At 42.8% G+C, this 22365-nt stretch overlaps 3 protein-coding genes across 3 annotated transcripts; all 3 read left to right on the top strand.

The window, feature by feature from the left end:
* Positions 1-554: 554 nt before the first annotated feature.
* Positions 555-5344, top strand: ftr86 (finTRIM family, member 86). Its single transcript, XM_036537380.1, has 7 exons — positions 555-1163; positions 1602-1697; positions 2112-2345; positions 2834-2996; positions 3455-3568; positions 3958-4026; positions 4539-5344. Exons 1-7 carry the CDS (start codon positions 654-656, stop codon positions 5075-5077), a joined length of 1725 nt encoding a protein of 574 aa, XP_036393273.1. The 5' UTR covers positions 555-653; the 3' UTR covers positions 5078-5344.
* Positions 5345-10862: 5518 nt separating this feature from the next.
* cbln20 (cerebellin 20) lies at positions 10863-12508 on the top strand. The gene is made up of 3 exons (XM_036536615.1): positions 10863-10869; positions 11844-11984; positions 12081-12508. The coding sequence occupies exons 1-3, from the start codon at positions 10863-10865 to the stop codon at positions 12506-12508; spliced, it is 576 nt and encodes a 191-aa protein (XP_036392508.1).
* Positions 12509-17576: 5068 nt separating this feature from the next.
* On the top strand, positions 17577-18854 carry cbln18 (cerebellin 18). The gene is made up of 4 exons (XM_036536616.1): positions 17577-17679; positions 17807-17986; positions 18224-18352; positions 18550-18854. The coding sequence occupies exons 1-4, from the start codon at positions 17577-17579 to the stop codon at positions 18852-18854; spliced, it is 717 nt and encodes a 238-aa protein (XP_036392509.1).
* The last annotated feature ends 3511 nt before the right edge of the window (positions 18855-22365 follow it).

Here is a 22365-nt window from a genome sequence, read left to right on the forward strand (position 1 = left end):
TATTGTTTGCATTAGATGAAAATATTGCGTATTTTAAAGTAAGTTATTGCTATTGTCATATAACCAGGAGTGAGTATATTAGTTCAATTACATCTGGAAGTGGCCATCATTTTACATTGACATTTCTTTGCTTTAGGAGACCAGTATATCGCAAATATCATAATGAATTACCATATTTAATGCAATGCATCAGATCCATGGCTGTAAAAGCACAATATTGCGCAATCTGTACTTTCCAACCTGACACAATATACAACAATTACCTGGTGTTCCTGCTGTTACTGTCTGTTATGTGTATTACAAAATGTTTCTGGTCTCTCAACGTGCCTTCACTGTATTCCCAGAATTCATATCATGCCTGTATGCCTCCAAACTACCAGAGACTATGGTGTGACTACTCCAAAGTCCTACTTGCTGTGACATAAGCCCAAAAGGAATCCAAGCAGTCAGGAAAATGCCTCTTGTTATACTGGTTTTTCTTGTCTCACTTTAAGGCTCCACCCCCTTCTTAATGACATCACCAGCTTGTGACTTTTTGTGGAGAGCGTCTTTCCGTGCTATGCCAGTGTCACGTCCGCATTTGGAATCTCACTAAGAAGGGTCACTCGTCACCGGTCCCTCTCTTCCAGCAGCCATCGTCCCCTCCTCTTGCCATGGCCTCCGCTGTGCTCTCGGCGGACGAGTTCAGCTGCCCCGTGTGCCTGGAGACCCTGCGGGACCCGGCCACCCTCCCCTGCGGACACACCTACTGCCTGCCCTGCATCCAGAAGCACTGGGACAAGGGGGAGGCCAAGCAGGTGTTCAGCTGCCCCCAGTGTCGGCAGACCTTCACCCCGCGACCTGTACTGGCCAGGAGCACCTTACTGGTAGAGGCCATGGAGAAGCTAAAGGTGAGGGGTGGGCACGAGGATACCCCCCACTCCATCTCCTCAGCACCACCATCTATGCCTGTCTGTCCCCCCAATGGTTCAGTGGATGCCCGCCTTTGTGAGGGTGGCATCTACCCACAGCTCCCTGTAAACCCCTGGGTCTGCCCTGAACACCAGCGCCCCCTGGAGCTTTTCTGCCGAGATGACCAGGAGTCTGTCTGCACCGCATGTAGAGACGTGGGCCACAAGGGCCACCAGGTGGTCGCCTCAGAGGCAGAGAGGACAGAGAGACAGGTACGGCCTGGTCACCATATCTCATCATTCTGTGTCTGTCATCAAGAGTAAAGGGATTTTAGACATGCCTATTGCTACCCAAGCAACATCTATTCCCATTAAAAATGTCAAAATCAGAAGGAAGGGCTTTTGAAGGATGTTTGTTGGACATTTGAAGGACCCTTGGAATCTTTATGGGAGGTGCTGGTAATGGACTACAGTTAGAGCAGGATCTTTGAATGCATGTGGTTGTGTGTGAGAGAAGGCTGCTTTAGAGAATGTGTAAGGGTGACTTTCGTACCATGAACTGACCCTGTGTGTGTGTGTGTGTGGGTGGGGGTTGTTTTGAGACTGAATTGATCCTGTTTTGTGTGCTTGTGTGTGAGGCTGCTTTAACACTGAGTTGACCCTATTTGTGCGTGCATCTTTATGTGTGCTTCTGACTGTATCTGTGTGCAGCGGCAGCTGGTTGAAATGCAGGCCGACACACAGAGGAGGATCCAGGAGAGGGAGCGGGAACTGCAGCTGCTACCAATAGCTGCCCGGGCCCACAAGGTGAGGAACCCACCATCCACACCATCTCGTGCCACATACGTACACACCCAGTGCTGCGGCTCACCAAAACAAGAGCTCTGTAACTCACAAACCAACTACTGTCATTGTGGAGCACCCAGCAAACAGGGTAGCATGGAGCGAATTTCACAAGCTTACATGTATCATACAACATAGTTTATCATACCCATATACAGGTCAGCTCACACTTTTATTTTTAAACCCACACATCCTAAATAGATGCTATTTAATGGAACAAGTAAGATGATGTACCTCTCAGTAATAATCTTTATCTGTGGTGTCCCTGTGATTCAAACCCACAAAGTGTGGAGTGCACTGCTCTAAGCATCACATACGTGTGCCTCGTCCATCTCTCTGGTCTCAGGCCCTGTGCCCCTTTCCCTTCCTGTCCGTCAGGTCTCGTTGCAGGCTCTGCAGCGTGACGCCGGGGAAGTCTTCGCCGAGCTGTCGCGAAGCGTGGAGCTGATGGGCGGTCAGGTGCAGGAGCTGCTCGGCGCTCACGGGGCCGCAGAGGGCAGCCGCGCAGAGGGGCAGATCCACAGGCTGGAGCAGGACCTGGCGCAGCTGCGCAGGGTGGATGAGGAGCTGCGCAGACTTACACAGATGCAGGACCCCGTCTGCTTCCTGAAGGTACGGGATCGGCTCAAAACATAAAGAGCTCCTCGAAGTCTTCCCCGTCTGCTCGCTCCTTAACTTCTGTGGCCCAAAGCAGTACCAGTTGAAACTGAGCCACAGAGCTTGAAGAAATGCATCTTAATACTATATTGACAATATCATGATTTGATTGGCTGAGTACATCCAGTGATATCTTCAAATAATTGCAATTTCTCAAAATGGTTCATTCATAATTAGGTAAAATAATACATGTTTAATCAATTAAATAATGTTTAATCTTTTAATTTTTTTAATGTCTAAAATGTTTGGAAAAAAAATTCAACCAAATTACTAGGTTATTTATGAAACTGTAAAATGTGAGCTTATTAAACAGCACATGATGAGAATGTGAAGTTGCTTGTATCAGTTTAACAGAAGTACACTTCCCTGTAAAAGGGGCTCCCCACAATTCTCTGGATTGTTCTCTATGTCACTGCGATTCCATGCTTCCTCTACCCCTTCAGAATTTCCTGGCCCTCGATGTACCACTCTTGGATGGAGCTGGACGGATGGTGGGGTCCAGCACTGAGGTTGCCATGTTTGGGGGAGTAAGGGCCGTGCTGGAGGAGCTGAAGGACCAGCACCAGGGGCTCTGCAAGGCTTACCTGGCCCGCATCTTCCGCATAGGTGTGTGCATGAGTGAGTGGAGGATCAGAACAGGGGATGGCTGAGGAGCAGCAGCGCACTGTCATTGGCGGGTTGTGTTAATTTTGGTTCATTTGGCATGGTGTTCACATGGTAGATTGCAGTTAATCTTATATTTAACTTTTAATCTGTGTGTCTTCAGGGTATTTGGGTAGTACCCTATATTTGTGAATTATGCTATTTTGAGCTCTGCTTGCTGATGTTAATATTTTGCATGCATCTTCTAATACAATGCAGGGTGTCTGTTAGGTGATTGTTATTCCTGTTAGGTGGTTGTTTTTCTCGTTATAATTCTACAAATTATCATCACCATCATCATCTATGATCCATAATGTTTGGATGCACATCAAACAAACTGCATGATGATGAAAAGGGTATGGTACACATATCCACATATCCCTTAGAGGCTGTGGTCATTGATCGATCTCTGTTTTGTGCAGTGAACGACTCATCGGCTCAGGCACAAATGCCAGTGACCTCAGACACGGAGGTGGAGCCACTTCAGGGAGGTGGAGGAGCTGAGCAGAGGGCAGAGCCAACCTCTCAACGCCCAGGTAAGCGCTGACTCATTAACACCTGAGAGCTGTGGCTGGAACAGGTTACTCTGGTTCTTCCACTGGAAACAGAACTGTTAACGGTCTTGGTAGGGGTTTGAAGGTTTAATTTTCAGTAGTTTCACTTAGCACTACTGATTTATCTGTTTGTTTCTCAATCAAATGAAATTGAATGATGCTTTAAGAAGTATAAACCAAAGTAATGTCAAAGCAGTCTTGTATAATATGAAATGTAACTCACAAATATAATACTTGTATAGTAACCAGTTAATATGAATACATAAATAACAATAATGCAAGGTGAAGTTAAAATAATCTAAAAGCATAATGATGACTAAAATGTCCCAAACCCTGATGTCATCTCTTTCTTTTTCTCGCTCTCTCTTTAGTAGTGAATGAAGCAGTAGTTAACCTCCTTCAGAACCCAGAGCCCAAAACCAGAGATGAACTTTTAAAATGTGAGTACATAACATGATCTATAGCTTTCCTTTAGCACTTGTGACAATGGGAATGTGGGATGAGCGTGGGAAAAACAGGTGTACAATTTTGTTACTTCAAATGGGATATCAGACCAATATGAATGTTTCTTCACCTGTCTTGATTGTAGTGGCATATGTTTACCATTTAAAATGCACTTGATTCCTTCATTAATTTATGTTCTGGCCAGATGGGAGTGGAAAAGCTGGTTTCTTAAAGCAGTATGCTTTGTATAGCTCAAAATTGGAATTCCTATGTGCCCGGCATCTTATGCGTCATATGTTTGAGATTCCAAATACTGGAAAACATATAAAACATATTGGCACATTAATCCCCATTGCATAAAAACAGGCTGTGGGCTCAGGGGAGACTTATATACTGGCTGATAGGCAAGACTGAACTTAATTTAAGCTCAAGTCAACTGTGCAAGAACTAAAGTTATCAGAGTGCCAGACTGAAAAGTTGAAACTATCTGCCGATGTCTCTGCCCCAGTCCGCTTTGAGCCGACACTGGACCCCAACACCGCATACCGCCACCTGCGCCTCTCCGAGGAGAACCGCAAGGCCACTCTCCGGGCCGAGACCCAGACGTACCCGGAGCACCCCGACCGCTTCCTGTTCTGGAGGCAGGTGTTGTGTCAGGAGCCCCTGGCAGGGAGCCCCTACTACTGGGAGGTGGAGTGGACCGGGCAAAAGGTCACTATCGGCGTGGCCTATGCAGGCATGGGCAGGAAGGGCTCAGATGACAGTTGCCGGCTGGGACACAACGACCAGTCCTGGGCTCTGTACTGGTCTGGGACGAGCTTCTCACTGTGGCATGCTGGGAAGGAGACAGCGGTGCCCGGGCCAAAGGCCCGCCGGGTTGGGGTATATCTGGACCAGCAGTCCGGGGTCTTGGCATTCTACAGAGTGTCTCACAACCAAGCCCAGCTCCTTCACAGGGTTCAGGCAGAGTTCTCTGGGCCGCTCTACCCTGGGTTCAGGTTCTGGACTGGAGTAGGTGCCACTGTGACTGTCTGCCAGCTAGATTAGTTGGTGCCAGTCTAATCTAGATGACAAATAATTGTGAGCTTCAAAAAAAAAAGCACCTGCTGAAAGTCTGTAATTCAAATAATGTTACTTATAAGAAGGTTCAGGTACAACCCGACTAGCAATTTGCTACTCTACATGTTGTTAGCCCATCACATTCCTGTATTTTTTCCTTTCTTGTTTTTTCCTTTTCTGAAATCTTTGCTCTCAGATGTTAAAATATCACTTTCATATGTACACCTTAAAATGACAACAAATAAAAATGAAATATTTTGCAGAGGTACCCTGTGTGCACGTATTGTGTTCTAGTAAATACAGCATGGAAATGTAACATGTAGGAACAATTGCGTGATAAATTTGACCAAACCAACCAGTATTTCTTGCTTTTACTTTAGTTATTCTGTATGCAATTAGTTAATAGGTGGGATTTGACTCCAAATACAGACTAGAATGACTTCATTAAGGATGAATTAATTATACAGTATACAGAACTGCTATGAGCGGAAGACAGCCTTTCCCCCAGGCAAATTTAGATTTGATCTGATGAGAGGACAATATAGGTGTATACCTCACTGGGATTGTGGAGATACAAGGAAAGGGCAAAGCTGCAGCTTTAAGAAAAGCAAAACACCTCGAAGACATTGCAGGCCCCAAAGTACGCAAGTAATTAATTGTAGGAGTAAATGAATTTTTATTTCACATATTGAATTGTGTTCACAATTAAGGTGCTAATCCATGAAAGTAGTGTCTTACACACAATCTTATTTTTATGTAGAACTATAGTTGCTGCAGTTAATTCTAATATCCTTAATTTATAGTCTAGTGAACTCATTTCGTTGATGTTTTTGGCAGGAAGGGCTAAGAACAACATCAGAAGCATGTAGTTGCAGCTTTTCAGAACACCTTCCAATTTTTTTTCCTCTAAACTCAAGACAAACCATTTATTACCCATTATATATGTTCTGCCCCTGCAAGAATTGATTTTAACCCTGACCATTACACAGAAATCCTCATTCAAAAAATCCAAAAAAAGTAGTTGTTTGGTTAGTATTTTACTATGATAAGATTTGACGCTGCAAAAAACTGAAATTCTGGAGTCCTTGTGAGTCCCATCTTGATATGCAGTGTGAAAAATTCCCAGTTTAACGTTAGACATTTCTCTTCCTCAGAGACCCAAGACCTTTAGCTCCACCTAAAGGTCAAGGAGGGAGTTACCATGGACTCTATAACCTCCAAAAGACAGAGACTGTGTTAGCTGCGCACATAGCACAGCCTGTATGCACAGGCACACACAGGTGAGCACAAAGACCCTGCAGATATACATAAGTCCTACTGAGAGGTACTGGATGTTGGTGGGCATTTTGGACTCAGCATAGTTCAACAGGAGTTCTACATGTCAGTCAGACCAGAAAAACAGACTTATCCACAGAGACAGATATCAGGTAGAGAGGGAAAATGAGACAAAATGAACAAAATTATTATGTAATTATTATATAAAATTATTATTTATACCCATTTTTACCAGCTGAGTTGACACAAACACCACCCTTATGGTCTAGTTTACTTGGTGATAAGTTTCATTTAGCAGACATGTCATACAAAAATCTCCATCTGCATTCTGAAAAATATAAGATTATAAATTATAGGATACATGCCCCCCGAAAACCATGCTAATCACATATTGTCACAGTGATATGATCCCACTAACAACCATTTGCACCAGATCCGTCAGATTTGCTCTTAAACAACACCACCTTGTGACACCATAAGGTCATCACAAAATGCTTTGATGCTCCCTTGAATGTTCCAAGCTTTGTTTCCATGTGATGACATGCCTAAAGTTGTCTTCTTATAAAGTCAGCTGAGGCAGGCCAGCCTATTTCCAATAAAACTAGGTATAATGTATTCATTTTGTAAGCACCTTAAACATTACTCTTTACCTTTGAACCTGTTTGAAAGCTTTGATCCATTATTGAGCCTGTGGAACACAATTTTTGCTATGGTATCGGTATTAAAAACTGAATGAACTTTCCACTCTTTCTCTCAGACTGGACTTTGATTTTCACGACCGTTATGCAGGCCAGAAAGTGGCAGATAATGGCGCTGCCATTGGTGAAGTCGGACTCAACAAGATGGGACTTGCATGTCGGAGGGCACAGATAACAACTCCTCATGACTCTGAATAATCACTTCCACTGCCACCAAGAGAGACGAGAGAGAGAACAGGGAAACGGAGATCTTCCTTACCAGTATACTATTAAGTGTCCTTTCATAGCAGAGTATCATGAACATTAACCATACAAATACAGCCAAAGTCATGCTCTGTTACAGAAAGCCCTTTAAAGCACTGTAGTAAAACTGTGATTCCAGAATGAGAGAGCAAGACAGTGATGTAGCATAGTGGTTAAGGAGCAGTACTTGTTACCAAAAGGGGGCCCCACGGGGGCACTGCTGCTGTTCCCTTGGGCAAGGTACTTAACCCACAATTGCCTCAGTAAATATCCAGCTGTATAAATGGATAATATTGTAAAAACCTGTAATTGATGTAGTCACTCTGGATAAGAGTGTCTGCTAAATGCTAGTAATGTAATGTAATGTATTCAGGCAAGTTTGAACAGGCTAATTGGAACATCTGCAAAAAAGCAAAAACAAAACATACAACCCAAAAAATACTTTTCTGCAATTCAGGAGTTCATTGAAAAAGTGGTGACCATGCCTGAAAAAGACCTGAGGCTGTGAGAACAGGATTTTTTTTCAGTTGCAGTATTTGTTCCTACTGCATGGAACAAGCTAGCACATGCCAATCGCAACAAAATAGGGGACATAGGGGACATTATCAGCTGTCAGGCTGCAGACTGCCTTGTCTGAGCACCCCCAGAAAGGCTTGGGCAGGTTGTTCAATGATGCAACACGCTGCAATATCTGGAAAATAACATGTATGGGAGACACCTATGCTGTACATTTGAAGAAAATGGAAGACAAATTCAAGAATAATTTACAAGCAAGGTCATTTTCTGCATTTAACTTTTACTGGAAGTGATGAAATTGTTTTTATTATTATTTCTATGGTCGTATGTAAAAATCTCCTAGCAATTTAGCATTGGCCCGGCTTTTAGACTGAAAGGCTAACAATTATAAGTAGCAACTGGTCTGCAGTGAGTAGCTAAACCTGGACACGCTATACTTTGTCCATGCTTGCTGTTTTTGAAACCATGCAGCTTGGGGTCAAGCAAGATTAATCCCCGGTTATGGGGATTGTAGGAGTTGTAAAGTGACTATTTCCAAACCCACAAGCACATTCCTACATTTAAAGGCTATGGACACAAGTTATTCATTGCAGTTTTAACTCTATGACAAAGAGGCTCCCCTTATACACCATGCGTATTATGATATAATCTTGACATTATGAGCACGTAGGATACAATGAATTATGATGACACATTGTATTGTGTCGTTGCGTAATTTTTCAAAATTCCAGCATCTCCTTTGCCCATCCTGTGGCGAAAACAAGAGCAGTCTATTCGACAGACTGATGTGACACCAAGCAAGATCACGAAAGAACCGATTTAATGAGATGATGGACTAGTGAAGAACACAGCCTGTGCTTATAGCTATGTGCTAGCTATCCTTGCTTAGAAGGCTAAATAACACAAGAAGCCAATGTGTAGAAATTCACTGCTTCAATCACAGGTTTTAAAACAGAGCGAGTGTGCGGTCAAATAAGGCTTCTATGCACCACATCATAATGTATACCAACAGGAGCCTGAGATTTTTCCCACACAATATCATCTCTTATCTAATTTAGATATCATACAGGGCCTCCGGTTTTCTATATGTATGGAATAACAACAAATGCTGTTCCTCTTTTTCGCTTTCAGGGAAGGCACATGTATGCTTACAATAGTGTGTGTTTTTATAGTGCAGCCATTGTGTTGCAGATTCTAGCTATATATCAAAGAGCCTTTTACTTATAATTGTTGTGCCTTCTTCTCATGTTTCTAGATCTTTATCATTAACTGATTTGATATGTCTGACCCATCTGCATGTAATAGTTTTGAAAATGTATCTGTTTCACACCTGACTCTGTTTCACACATATCACATTCCAGCTGATAACTGGTGAATTTTGCTTAAGAAGAAGCTGATGTCATATGAATATGTAAACACTTTGAAACATGTTTGCTCCATGGAAACACACCTGAAATGCTATTATGATGTTCTAAATATAGCTATATCTGGTAATGGCATATTTTTGAAATACATTTTGTCAGATATATTATGGGGTAATTTGATGTGTTCATTGAACTTTTTTAAAGGATTGTTTTTTGTTGTTGTTTTTCTTTTGTCTTGTATGTAATGTAAACCTCACAGACTCAGAACAGGATCTTCATACGTTATGAGTTTCTCACATTACCAGTCCTGCTCTCCGCAATGCTGAAATCCTCTTAAGTCTGTCTTTGTTGTGTGACGCTATCCATACGGTTTTATATTATATAATATATTACCTAACATGCCTCTATCGGGAAGAGGAAGACAGGGAATGAAAGGCAGACTACGGTACTGGAAAGTGAAGGATGGAGCAAAGGACAGATGCAGCAGGCAGTTTAGTCAGGGAAAGAAAGGAGTGGAGTAGATAGATATTGGTAGCTACAAAGGGAGAAGGAGAGAGACTGAGTGCTCCCTGGTACTTGTTTATATGTGCTAGGTCACCAGGACAAGGAGAGGGATGTTAGAAACAAACTCTCAGTCTAGTAAAACAGCTTGCTTGGCCTGTTCTTTCTGTGAATGTGGCATCATTCCATGTCATCATCATTGTCACTTTGATTTTACTTTCTCAATCAATCCTATTTTCTGTGTTTTTGTTCTGTTTTATAATGCTACCCCATTGTCTTTATCGTTTTCTATACAGTCTGTCTGAATTACACTGTCTTATTGTGTATGTAAGTTACAAACTAACTCTCGTTATAATTCAAAATGCTTTTTATGGGGGAGAAATAATTCAACAATGAGGAGTACAGGTTTCTTCTAAGGTTGAAAAAAGAGTATTTTACTTTTGTCGTAAACAATGTCCTTTGACAATATCTTGCTTTGACTTCCATATTTGCCAAAAAGGTAATCATTTATAATAACCCATGGATCATATTATCTTATCATAAGTTATCTTATGTTATATAAAATGTGGAAATGATCATCTGACAATACGTGAAAACACATAGGCTGTTATCTCCGAGATCTCTAGGTCATTGCTCTCACATTTCCAATGAAAGGAAAACCTTTACAAAAACATCTGAATGCTTTTTAGATAGAAGAAGTGATAAGAAAGGGGAAAAACTCATGTTTCAGACCCATGGGTTGAGGCAATAGTGATAAAACATTTTTTGTTGATGTAAAATATTTAGTGTTCCAAGGCAAATAGCACTGTATCATACCCAAACATTGTGAAGTGAATAACAGCCTGGCAACCTCACTCACACACGCGCAGGCACACATGCACAAATGTGCACGCTCACACACACGCACACTCCACACATCGCCACACACTGACGGTGATGAAGCGGGAACCACAGCCTGCAATGTGACTGGCACGGAGTGTCCTTGTGTTGGGTTATGGGAACTCCTTATTGTAATGGGGACACAATGCTTGTCCCACATAGACTTTCAACAAAGCCAGCATCTCTCCTCCCCAAACACACACACACAGTGGTAGGTGGGGTCCAGTCGGGCTTTATAGGAGCTCTTTCTCCAAGCCCAAACTATCCTGCTGTTAGAGACCATCTCCGCGTTGCAAAATGAGAGGTGAGGCAGGCAGCCCTGCTGGGATACTTTGTGTGGCTTTGTGTACCTGTGTCTAGTGCCAGTGTAGTTTTACCTGCACAGCCATCCTTATGGATAAGTGAGGTTGATTGAACGTGTGAAATGTGTAGCTTGTCCTCTGTGCGTTATCATCTTGTTGCAGACTTTTGTGGAATGAAATCCTATTTTTATAGTGTGTTTTTGACATCCATGCAAAAGAAAAAATCAAAAATAGTCATTTTTGGTTCTAAAGCTGGTGTGTAATGCAAAGTATTTTTGTGGTAATCAGAGGTAGTCAGTATGGTATAATCAAAACTAAAAGCGTGGTTAATTTCTTTACGTGTCTTTACTTTGATAAATGGATGCCTGTTTCTGGTTTCAACCCACTGTGTGTGTATCTGTGTGTGTATGTGTGATTGGCATGTCTGGTGTGCTGAGAATGTATCATTTATGAGTGTGTATGTGCTGTTGCTGTGTTACCTGTCGTGGTGTAGTGTGTGTTCTATAGTTAGTAATGTACATGTAATGTTGCTACATCACCTGTTATGTCACACTGCTGTGCTGCTGTGTGTCACTACTTGGTTATGTGTGTTTATTTTTTGTCACCTGTACCCAGTAATGAGTCTATCTTTGACGTGTGATTTCTACTCAGTTATGTGTGTGCATTATTGTCATGTCACCTGTAGTAATAGTGTGTATATCTTTGTGGTGTCACCTGAACGCAGTGATATGTGTGTAGCATTGACTTGTGATGCTTTCTCAGGGCTAGCATTGCTGTGTCTGCTGGGGGTTGTGGTGGTAGAAGGCGCCAACTACACTTGGAGTGGCCCGGGACAGACACCCTCGACCGACCCCAACACTGAAAACAGTGAGAGCGGGATCAGGGAGGGGTGATGGTGAGAGGGAGGGGAAATAACCAGTGAGCGTGAGCTCCTCCGTGTCCGTGGCCCTGACTGTGTGCGCGTGTCTGTCCGCAGTCTGCCTGACGGACACGGCGTCCTGTGGCTGCTGTGTGATGCAGAAGCAGATGTGGAGGATGGAGCAGTACTTCAACATGAGCCTAAACGAGCTGCAGCGGGGGCTGGAGAGAGCGCAGGCCGCGCTCAACAACGTCCGCGGTAAGAACTGCGCCACCGGCCTGGCCCGTACGCGGGTGTGTCTCTCTCTCTCTGAACTGTGTGAAAACTGAACCCCGTCCCCCTCCTCCCCTGCAGCCAGTCGTAGCGCCTTCTCCGTGGCCCTGACCGACACCCGCCGCTGCGTGGGCCCCGAGCGCGAGGAGACGACCGTGATCTACAAGGTCATCTTCATCAACCTGGGAGAGGGCTACAACGTGGCCACAGGTGTCTTCACCGCACCCCGCTCGGGCGTCTACAGCCTGGCCCTGTCCGTGTACAGCGACGCCGGCTCCCCCGGTGCCACGCTGGCTGCCTGCGTCAGCCTGCGCATCAACGGCCGTGAGGTGGCCGCCCCCAGCGAGAGGAACCAGCAGGACCAGGAGGACAACACCGCCACCGTAATGGCCGTCCAGCTGCGGGCCGGGGACACCGTGTCCGTGCGCCTGCCGCCCGGCTGCTTCCTTTGCGACGACAGCAGCCACTACAACACCTTCACCGGCTTCCTGCTGTACGCCACCGACTGAACAATCCAACTCCCCCCACTCCCCCCCCCCACCCCCATTACCCCCAGTGTATAACATGGGGCTCACTCAGCCCTGGTCCTGTAGGGCGCCCATATCTACAAGTTATTGTTTCAAATTCCAGCTAACCATCCTGACATATTTATGCCCAACAGTGGATTTAAGAGGAAAAGGACTGGTCCGGGTCCCCCCAGGACCACAACTGAGTGGCGCCCTGTCTCCCAGCTCTGGTCTGCCCCTCCCAAATGTCTAAATAGGTCACAGACCCAATGCTTAGAACTTGCGTGCTACATTAACTTAACACACACCAAAGTCTCCAAACTGGGTGACCCACCGACAGTAACCCCTTGTAATGTAACTCTGTGGTAATGAAAATATGATAAAAATAAAGATGAATTGATAATATAACTTTGTTTCTTGCTTTGTGTGTGCTTTGCAGACTTACACATGCTGTTGCCAATGTGCACAGACATACAGACTGTCACAAGCTTAGCCACACAAAGGACAATTTAAAGGGTTAGTACTTGAAATCAGATGAAATTAGTAGGAAACAAGGAATTTTACTGCAATTACCTATGGTGGCCATAAAAAAATCATGTCTTTGTCATGTCAGTTCTTGATAAATTATAGGAATTTAAATAACATAGAGGGGGTTATAGAGGATGAGGGGAGTTTGTGTAAAGAAAAGACTGTATTTTATTTTGAAATAAATGAAATCTTTTAGTGACAGGATAAAAGAAATAAGGGTGTTCCTCTTGTTTGTGCCACTGTAGCCATCACTTTCTGCTTTTGAATGAATAAATTTGCTTTTGGAAAGAGTGTCTGTGTGCCTCTCATTACTGATCATCTGTTTGTTTACACAAGAGTGTGTTTGACCATGCAGCGTGACATGTGTCCTTTATAGACACAGACGCAGCGTCTGCATGAAGATGGCAGTTCATCGCCTTGCTCAGCAGCCATGTGTCAGGCCTGCTTATCGCAACCAATGCGCACCTTATAATAAAGTATGTGCAACTTTTATTGCTGGCTATGAAGCTGTATCGTGATTGCATTGTGTAACAACTCGACTGTAATAAAGTTTCACAGAGTTGACAGCAATTCAACCTCATGCAGCTAGTTTCATGCTACATGCAGATACTATTCACGTTTCCTTCAAGAAGTGCTGATGTTCATAATATCATAATTAGTCTTTTGAATATGTAAACTAACTACATCTTTCATTCCAATCTAAATATTCAGAATTGATTCGTTTTTTTTTTTGACAGGCGGGGGGAAATGCACTTTGCAGACTCAGGAGAAGGAAATGATGTTGAGTTTTTACAATGGTTGTAGAAGTGATGTGGTAAATAACATGTCAAGTTCACGCTAAATTGTATTAGCTAGGTAGCCAGTTAAAAAATAAAGAAACTTTTGCTGTAAAAGTTTTGGTAAGTTAGCTACAGCATTTCAGACTTTGAAATGACTGCTAGTTTGCTAGCTAAATGACGTTCTTTTACTTCAGTTTTATTTGAGAAAATTGTAGTAGTCAAGCAATATAATCAGTGAAGAATCAATGATTTGATTTTAGAGTTTGGAACTGATGTATACATTATATAATGAAATTGCATAGGAGATATACATGTGATTGGACATTGAGTGCAATTTAAATTCTGAGTTGAATCTAAATGTCTGAAATGCATGTGAATTGCTTTGTGTAACAGTAAAGTTGTACGTAATGACATAATATGCAATTACTTTATGCAATTTTAGTTGCATGTAAGTTGCTCCATACAACTTCAGCCTCAAGCTGTTGATAACCAGGCACTTCACTAAGATAAGTGTGCCCACACTTCCTCTGCTTGTAAAGAGGATTGTTGCTTGTTAACCCCTTGTCCCTTATGTCTTGAGGTATACCACCTGCATGCTGATAATGTTGGTGAATTAACCTCTGCTTTTAATTGCACGGGGTTTGTGCACACATTGTCACAGCTGAGATTATGGTTGTCACTACAACCAAGGTTCCAAGGTTTACCATGACCAACTCAAGCATGCAGTGCACCAACAAAAAGTACTGCTTGCTCACTCTTGAAGGCACAAACCATCCCAAGTACTACATTGTCATAGAAATGAATACCACAGCAATAGTTTGCGGAAACGGCACCTTCCCATAACAAGCATGACAAGGGTAAGGTCAGAATCAGGCCAATGCATAAGGTTACTGACTTCAAAGACCAGCAGTTATTAGAAAGTTGTGTCAATATTGTTGGTGCCGTGGCCAACAGGGTGCAAAAGCATTCTTTTGGAAGGATGAAGCATTGCCAGGTTTGTAGGTGGAGCATCTTAATGAGTGTATTTTGGCTTCTCGTTGACAAGCTGATGTTCTGAGCTGTGTTTTCCCCCAAAGCCAATACATTACAATGCAAAAAGTCTTCATGTAGAGCTCTATTGGCTTTTGCTCCCTTTCAGTCTCAATAATCTCCATCTCCTCTGGTTTGATAACCAAACAGATGAGCTATTACTAAAGCTCAGAGCATGGGTATAAACGGCTAGTATGCAAACTGTTCCAATGGAAACATGCCTTTTGTTCCTTTTCTCTGTCCTGCCTTTACCCCACACCTCTAAAACACATAGGCAAAGTGGGAGATATCATCTACCAAACTGGATCTTTCCTCTGGGACACACATACAAACAGTGACACAGATTTCAACAATCGCCTCAGAAAGGGAACTTCAGAGGCTGGATTGTTCGTTGATTGCCATCGTCACACACGCCCTGCTCTGAGAAATCAGTGGAGACACCGGATACGGCCTCCAAACTAGGACTCCTTTTGATCCGATGATATCACCTGTCCCCGCACTCGCGCTGAAACGCGAGCTTACTAGGTCGGAAGATGAGCGCAAAAAAAAAAAAAAAATAAAAAATCCCAGCGCGAGAACAATCGTTCAGCCCTGGCAGACAAGAGAGGATGGATCGGAGCTCAGAATACGACACCAGTGGCCTACCCAAAACACAATGTGTGTTGGAGCAGACCAAAACAAGGGGCCATTGTCACACATGACATTAAGAATCCTCAGTTTGCGTCTTGCCCACATATCCAGCCCTGGGACCGTTTTGGATTTCCCTGTTCTGTGAATTGGGGTGGCAGGGAGAGTTGAATAGTTTTTGTTGACGCTGGTACACGTGCACCCATCTCCCGCCTTTAATTATGGCCACGAGATGGGGGTGGGGCAGGCTGTAAACCTCGATCTGCCTACACCCCAACATAAAACTGCACGGAATAAGAAATCGCCCCAGCGCCACACACACAGACACGCAGGTTAGCTGTGATCGCTGGGCTCTCTTCTCTAACTACGTCGCCCGAAGAATCTGTGAGTGGAGCAGGACGAGGCGGACAGCACTCGCTGACACCGTGAGTACATGGACACCCTCTGAGATACTGAAGCAATGTTATCACATAACTACATGATTACAGTAAAGACGCAGCAAAGTGCCACATATTAAAGACATATGTTGATTGAAAACACATGCTTCACAGATTATATTCTATTTATATTAATATATGATACATAACTATGAACATGTAAAACTAGTGGACTAAATGGAAAACTAAATGGAAAAATTAAGGTGAAATAGCTTAATGTAAAGAGATAGAAACTTAAAGTGTTCCAAAGTATCTCAGACTACACAGTAAGATTATACAGGGAATATATGTTTGCTCACATAAGCCTACATTTAATCAACAGGGAAATGCAAGCATTTTGTTTTAAATGCAACCACATTTTTTCAAATGAATATTGATGATCTCCAGATCAAACTGTATTTGTGAAGAAAAATAAAATAAAATTTACATTAAATTTGCCAAAGGTCCCAGGTTTGTGTGTGTTCACCACAGTCTGTAGTGAGATCACAGATCCTCCATGCTGTCTATTGCTGTGAAGAAAAAAAAACATTTCATTGTAATTCAAAGCTTATTGTTAACTGTTAATTGAATCTATTTCTTATATATATTTAAAATAGTTTTGTCCACATGAGTAGATGTATGCCATTATTTTCAGTAGTGATGAACTACTTCTAGATCTTACAACGTATGAAATATACGGTGCAATTCTTATGTCAGATGATTAAGGTTTAGAAATTAAGAAGACTTGAATTTATGTATAGTTGTGTAACTAGGAGATCTATTGTGTTATTACTTAGTACTCTTTGTCTCCAATGGGCCATGAGGCTGCATGAACTATTGCATTGCATAACTATATACTTCTGTGTGTGCCACATGACAGATGTTTCAAATGCATCTGTGTGTCTGTTTTGTAGGAAATGGCTAGAGATTTGTGCTTATGTCTACCAATGGTTTCTTATAGCTAATTATTTAGGTAAGCTATTATTTATGCAAATATTATTTATGTCATACAAATGCTCAATAATATTTAGCTCATATTTTAAACATTTAGTCAAATTTAGTCAAAAACATTTACAATCTACAGTCAACCTGACTCTTGAAAAACAAGCCTGGGGGCTCAGAATATATACACCAATGGCAATGAGGGCAGTGAAGCAGCAGGAGGCGCCCTCTTGGGGACAGAGCCCTGGTATTAATTAGTGTTTTAATTGTGCTACCAGAAATCACCAAAATGAAATTAGAACCCAACATGTACCAAAACCCCAGGTATCGGTACAGAGAGAGTTGCTTCATTAGTTGAATATAAAGCAATGTAAAAAGAAAAATGTCACTTAGTACATACCATACATAGTATAACATAACAAAAAAACTTTATCCATACAATGAATCTGAGTTTTGTACAACCTTTAAGGTCACTTTGGCCCACCTTAAACAGATTGCACATCTTGTGCAATTTTATATAATTTTTGTTCCTCAAAGGCAAAACAGACTCCAGTACTGGTTCTTGTGAGTTACTTTTATCTGGATCTGTCAATGAAGTCGAAATAAATGCAGAGGACACAGGGATTCCAGAGCAGTTCTCAGAGCAACACCTTCATTTCTTCTCAACAATAAAGAATAACATAAGCCTGTCACTTTGTCCCCAGATTCTTTCCAGCATAACTGCACTAGGCATCAAGGCTCTGGGGTACGATGATGAAAAAAGTTGCTGTGTCTGCTTTGTGCCTCTTGGGGGTCCTGTGCGTGTGTGCCACTGTGGAGGCTTCCACCTTTGACCTCATGCGGGATGCAGCAGGTAAAACCATCTGTGTGCCTGACTATTTGTCAGCCTTGTCTTTCTCTCTCTCTCTCCCTTAGTCAGAGTCAAAATGAGCTTTATGTGTCACATATATGATTCTGGTGATCTGTCTCTCCGGGGTTAGTAATTTGGCAAGGCTCACTGCCCTGCGGGAACTGGGACTGTGAGTGTGTGTTTACACGCCAGCGTGGCTGCTGCTGTGTGGCCAATCAGTTATGTGCCCTGGAGGAGACAACCTTTGGGCGCATGGTGGGAATCTGGCAAGGCCTGAACCAGCTGGACAGTGACATCGAGGAGCTCACAGGTAGAGCATGTGTGTGTTTTTTTTGTGTTTGTGTGTGTGTGTGTGTGTGTGTGTGTGTGCGCGCACAATATGATACGTTTGTATGCATACATGTGAGGTTGTGAGAGTGCTGAGGACAGTCAGTTTCATGGTTGCAAATAAGTTGCAAAGTTTGATTCTTTCTTCAGAAGAATAGCCTGAGTAGTTTTGTTACAACTTGTTCGACTCCCTCTCCAAACGTTTGTCTCCCTCTTCTAGGAGGAATGAAGGTGGCATTCACAACATCCTTGTCACATGCAGGCTGTTTTGGGCCCTTCACCACTAACGTGCCCATCCCTTACAATGTCATCTCCCTAAACCAAGGCAACGGCTACAACCCCGCCCTAGGTACAGCGCGGAAACCATCACGCCAGAGATGATATACCACAGACAATAGCTAACACAGAGACATTCTCCCAAACTTTCATTGAAACTAAAAACAAACAAGTGACCCCAAGATAAGGGTGAAAGCTGCATGAATCAAAGCCTAAATTCTTACAGGTTCTACATCACTGCTAATGGCTTCTCCCCCTGTCTTTTGCCAGGTGCCTTCACTGCCCCCCGCACTGGCCTCTACTCCTTCTCCTTCACGGCGTACTCTGACGTGATTGACGCCACGGCACGGCTGTACCACCAGGTGAGGCTGATGAAGAACGGCCAGGTGGTGGCCTCCGTGTGGGAGGACAACCGTGAGGACTCAGAGGACAGTGGCACCCAGACGGTGCTTCTATCCCTGAACCGCGGCTGCCAGGTGTACGTGGAGCTGCAGTCTGGGCGGCAGCTCTGCAATGATCTTGCCAACCACAACACCTTCTCCGGGTACCTGGTGTACGCCTTCCCGGATGCGTGAGGCCCACGAAGAGGCGCACGCTCTGACACCCTGAGAATCACACACTAAGACCCTCAGACATTGACACATGCACACTAACACTCTGTTAACTGCACACTAACCCCCTGAGACGTTGATACATGCACGCAGACACTCGGTGAATCACATGACGATCACGATTTACCCACGCAGTCATAGTGACATTTGCACACTAACAGTAGCATACTGGCACTCTTTGAAGATTGCAGAGATAATGCAGATACACAGACTAAGACACATACTAAGACCCTCAGGCACTGACTAAGACTCACAGACAGAGGCACACTGAGACTCTTCCAAATGCACACCAAGACTCAGATGCAGTCACACACTGACACTCGCGAGAATTGCAAACCCTTTGAAACACAGGCACAGTGAAACTTGTATGCAGACATGATGTTTCAGAGATCTGAAGACTGAGACTTGCTCACTGACCCCCTTTAAATACTGTGGTATGTACACCATCACTCAGGTTCTGCTATTCACCCAAAAGACATTCTTAGACACACACACACACACACACACTTATTCTCTGAGCCACTCAAGCTCAAATTATAAATCAAAATGAACTCAGTGAGGCTAAAACTGACACACCATGACCATTTAACAACTGTACTGCCATGTTTGAGCCAGCACATAGAGAATACAAGTGTAATATTCAAGCAATTACAGTGAGGTGGGGATTCAATCAAAAGCGCTGTTTCACCTGAAGGAAAAGTGCAGTTCACTCCAATAAAAGGAAACTGTCCAAGATGAGTCCAGGGACTTGTCTCCACAAAGAGACTCCTCTGAGGTGTTGAAAATGGCAGCAGTGATGGGGATTTTCACTATATTATTGCACCCCATTGTGCATGCAGTAGTAAATATTGCTGCGATTTTCTGGGAAAAGACCCCCCCCCCCCCCCCCCCCCCACTGTCTGAACACAGGGAACAGTGAGTAGGTGACTAGTTATTTGTCCAGTTGTTCTGTGCTAACTGACAGGTCCTTTTTAACAGCTGTCCATTTTTTAACTATATTATGAGTCCACACATTATGTTTTTAATAGGAAATAAACAAAATAACACATCTGAATACAGATTTGCCCCAGATTTCTAAAATATGGACAAAAAGTGTAAACTTAAAAAATGTGTAATGTGTGTTTGTGATACATTTTACTAGTGTTTTATCAGTGGGGATTGTAAAGTTGTAAACCCAACTTCAGTTTTGCGACCTAACTAATGTTACTTTCAGGCCGTACTTTTTCCTATTTTTTGGATTTTGAGGCCTTATAAATTTATGGCTGACCCCTATAAGAAAAAGGCTGGTTTCACTCAATACAGATAAAACGAAAATATCACTTTCCCTTCAGTTGGAGTGGCAGGTTTTGATTGAAACCAATTTGCGCTAATACACTTGTTACAGACATAGTAAAAATAAGAATATTAAATTACTGGAAGCCAATGGCATACATTCATATGCTTTTACACTGACTGATCTTCAGATATGCTGTTTAGTGGTACTTCTCTGCAATATGTGTAGGTGCGTGCTGGTTTTACTGACAAGACAAGGTGTACAGTAATAGCTGGTCTCTCTTTGTCAAATTGTATGTCTTTGAATTAATAAAGGAGATTGTATGATATATGTTGCAGAAATCTGCCATTCAGCCTGTTATTTTGAGTGTTGCTCCATTGATTACTCTGCTCTATGATTACCAATCCTTTTTTGGGGAATTCTTTAGATACTAAAAGGCAGGGGCGATTCTAGGATCAGACCTTTAGGGGGGCTCAGCCCCTAATGAGAATGTGACATGTATACAGTGCCTTGCAAAAGTGTTCAACTCCCCTGTTAAACCTTCAAAAGCAGCCTGGAGTTTCCCATTCCCCCACCTGTTACAAACTTAGGTGCCTGGCCAATTTGCCAGGGCCATCCTTACTGATACCAACTCTTTGTTTTTCTTACCTAAAGTAACCCTGTATATGTATTTTTATTAACTAAAATAACCCTGGCCAATGGCAGTGCTTATAATTAACAGAACGGAGCAAACAATGAGCTTAACATATAATAATATTAAAAATGCCTATGGTCTAAAAATGGTCTCCACCAAGTAACAAGCTTAATCGTACCACATCAGGCTTCGCTTTTCTCTGGTGGGGTGAAAGTGGCGATGCTTATAACCAATTTCCCACCACAACTCACTGCCTGAAATTTTTGATTGACAGCTGGACACCTTGCCTACCTTTCCCTTCTCACAGCTATAAAGACTGGACAGTCATTTTCAGGGACAGAAAGCCCTCACCTGGAAAACCTACCAGATAAGAACCTTGTAATATACTAGAGGTTATGAGTAGGTCATATGTACAGGGGGCTGTCGAAATTTTGGTAATATAAAACTCTATTAAAATTAAATAAAACATTTTTCCAAAAATTAATTTACCATACATTGACTTTCCTTTTGTGCACTTTCTAACAAACTTGAATCTGTATGAGTAGGCTTTATATATAGAACGTTATTGCGTTTTTTTGAAATATGTATATTTTCACAAAATCAACAAAAAAAAAAAAAAAAATCAATTAAAAAATCATTTGTTGTAGATTGATCCTCCTGGTGAACACTTTCTAGCACGCTCTGTTTTGTACAAATTGATCATTTATATGGGCAGCTATTGATATGTTTTTTGTAGTATAAAAAACGCATCACGTCCCAGAAATTGCCTTCGGCAGAGCTTGGTTGTACAATATTCAACATTCAAGTTGAAAGTGACCGTACCTCTGTACGTTAAGCCAGAGAACCGACTTAACGATAAGGGAGTGAAGCGGACCACTTAATTCGTGGTCTTATCAACTGAACAATAGGTTGCTATCGAACGGGTCGGAACCACAGAGCATAAAATGCTACCGCTTCGACACTGGTGGTTGTTGAAATGCCAAAGATAGGATACTCACCGACACTCGACCGCTGCAACTACCGCGTTAGATGCATGGCGATTTGTTGATACGAAAAAGGACATTATTTGAGATAATGTGTAGGTGTAGCACTATTTATTTATGTTCAGATATCATTCAATGATAATCGTGTCTATTCCATATTGAGGAAGAAGTAGGTGCTTAAGTAGATAATGATGTTGCGTTGCTATATACTACCAAAATGCTGTCGCCAGCATTGTATTGTACGTGCTTATGTAACTTACAGAAGCATTGTCCTAAATGCGGGCAACTAACAAAGTCAACCGAAGACCGGAGAAGGCTCTTTCCACAACTGCTGGGATTCCAGACTATCTCAAGGAAACAGCTGGGCGGAGCCGCTGCCCCCTGCCAGTTTCTTTCTTTCCATTTGTACTGGGTCGTTTCCTAATAAGCTACTCCACTACATGGCGCTAAAACAATACCGATGTGCTTTACGTCATGCCTTCCACACTAGAGGGAGATTATTGCAGGATTAAAAAAAAAAAAATCAGAACTTTCCACTGTCGCCAATTTCTTTGACTTGAATTAGTTTTGTTTATTTTGTTTTTT

The sequence above is a fragment of the Megalops cyprinoides genome, chromosome 9 (assembly GCF_013368585.1).
Source record: "Megalops cyprinoides isolate fMegCyp1 chromosome 9, fMegCyp1.pri, whole genome shotgun sequence".
In the NCBI taxonomy this organism is placed as follows: Eukaryota; Metazoa; Chordata; class Actinopteri; order Elopiformes; family Megalopidae; genus Megalops; species Megalops cyprinoides.